This window comes from Mandrillus leucophaeus, unplaced genomic scaffold (assembly GCF_000951045.1).
Source record: "Mandrillus leucophaeus isolate KB7577 unplaced genomic scaffold, Mleu.le_1.0 Scaffold314, whole genome shotgun sequence".
Classification (NCBI taxonomy): domain Eukaryota; kingdom Metazoa; phylum Chordata; class Mammalia; order Primates; family Cercopithecidae; genus Mandrillus; species Mandrillus leucophaeus.
In genome coordinates this window covers 978,923-980,730 of record NW_012103299.1, presented here as the reverse complement: position 1 = coordinate 980,730, position 1,808 = coordinate 978,923, and the positions used below count along the sequence as shown (strand labels likewise).

The 1,808-nt window shown below is 53.4% G+C and overlaps 1 protein-coding gene across 2 annotated transcripts in view; it reads left to right on the top strand.

The window, feature by feature from the left end:
* Positions 1-445: 445 nt before the first annotated feature.
* ATP6V0E1 (ATPase, H+ transporting, lysosomal 9kDa, V0 subunit e1) overlaps positions 446-1,808 on the top strand; it is a 67,892-nt gene continuing 66,529 nt past the window's right edge. Inside the window, exon 1 of one of the 2 annotated variants that reach the window (XM_011987699.1) lies at positions 446-653. In XM_011987699.1, coding sequence (XP_011843089.1) covers positions 550-653 — 104 coding nt within the window. In that variant the 5' untranslated portion in view covers positions 446-549. The remainder of the gene's footprint in view (positions 654-1,808) is intronic. The other variant, XM_011987700.1, reaches the window with a different exon arrangement.

The following is a 1,808-nucleotide window of genomic DNA, read 5'->3' as shown; positions in this document are numbered from 1 at the left end:
ATTTTTGTATTTTAGTAGACAGGGTTACACCATGTTGGCCAGGCTGGTCTCGAGCTCCTGACCTCAAGTGATCTGCCTGCCTCAACCTCCCAAAGTGCTGGGATTACAGGCGTGAGCCCCCGCCCCCGGCCTTGGGTTCATGAACTTAAAGATCATGACCCAATGCCAGGCACACGGGAATTCAGAATAGTAATACAGAACTATTGTTAAGTTCTCTATGTCTGTTGCATAAGTAGACGAGGCTGTAAATAACTACACTCTTTGTCTAAAAGGGCCAAGTTCGCATCAGAACACTTTGCTGAGCCCGTGGTGACCGAACCCCTGGCTCTGGGGTGAGCGACATGCCTCTAAGGAGCTGCAGCCACGAGACAGCCAGGCGAAGGCGGGGCTCTGCCTCTGGGCTCCTCGAGGGGCGGAGGCCGGCGCGCAGGTCACGTAGGGGCGCGGGAGGCGGGGCCTGCGCACGCTGGTCACGTGGTCAGCTATTGACACTTCCTGGTGGGATCCGAGTGAGGCGGCGGGGTAGGGGCTGGCGCTCAGGCGGTGACCATGGCGTATCAAGGCCTCACGGTGCCTCTCATTGTGATGAGCGTGTTCTGGGGCTTCGTCGGCTTCTTGGTGCCTTGGTTCATCCCTAAGGGTCCTAACCGGGGGTAAGTGCGCGAGGCCCGCCTTGGGAGGAACGCGCGGTGAGGAGCGAGCAGGCCGGGGCGGGGGAAAGCACGATCCCCACACGGGTCAGAGAGCGTTGCATGGGCGCCCCCCGCGCTGCAGAGTCAGGCCCTCGCCCCGGCGGAACTCTTTGTGTTCCTTTTCGCAGCAGCTTCAGTGTCCTCTGGCCTGAGCGAGTGGAGGGTGACCTTTGGTGGACCCTCCTTGGAAACGAGTTTCAGGGGAATTTTTTTCTCATCATAGTCCTGTGTGGGGAGGTGCAGTCGGAAATGAGCAGGCCGAATCTGGGAGACACTGGGGCTTGTCCCCAGTCGACTCTTCCCCCTTTAGCCCTGCCTTCCACGCACATGAGGCCTCGTTTGCCTGAACTTAAGGATCAAATAAATAAAACAGAAATTGCCCTCCTGCCTCCCATGCTGTTGCGTACAGAACAAGCGCGTTGGACGACATTGAGCCCAGGCTTGCATCTAGTGGGCTCCAGGAGGCGGTTGGGGCCTGATCTAAAGCGAGATTAATTACCAAAGAGCAGGAGGTATTGTTGAGAAAGCTGCGTCATACCTTTTGGAGGGCGCTCCGGCTCTTGTATGTGAGTGTGAGAAATCCTTAGAATGATTGGCTAGGAAAGATTTTTTTTTTTTCAGACTTCTTTGTTGGATAGAGCTTTGTCTATTTTGGAATTAAACTTTTTAACCGTAGTATGAAATGAGCCTTAATCTTCAAAGGAGCCTTGGAACGCCCTCTTTCTGGTTCCTCTTTTGCTTTTTAGTCATTTTTTTCTCAGTTCAAGATGATGAGAGGTGAAACTTCAACTGAAGTCAGTTTGTCAGAAACACCATCTCTTGCTTTATTCCTTCAACTTAATTGGTGGCTTCATAGTGCCTGGTTTCCACAGTACCTTGTATGCACAGGAGGCACCCAGTAAATACCTGTTGAGTGGATAGTTCTACTGTCTTTATTAAAAGAAAAAGATTTGTGGCCGGGCGCAGTGGCTCATGCCTGTAGTCCTAGGACTTTGGGAGGCCGAGGCGGGCGGATCACCAGGTCAGGAGATCGAGACCAGTCTGGCTAAGATGGTGAAACCCCGTCTCTACTAAAAATACAAAAAATTAGCCGGGCGTGGTGGCGGGCGCCTGTAG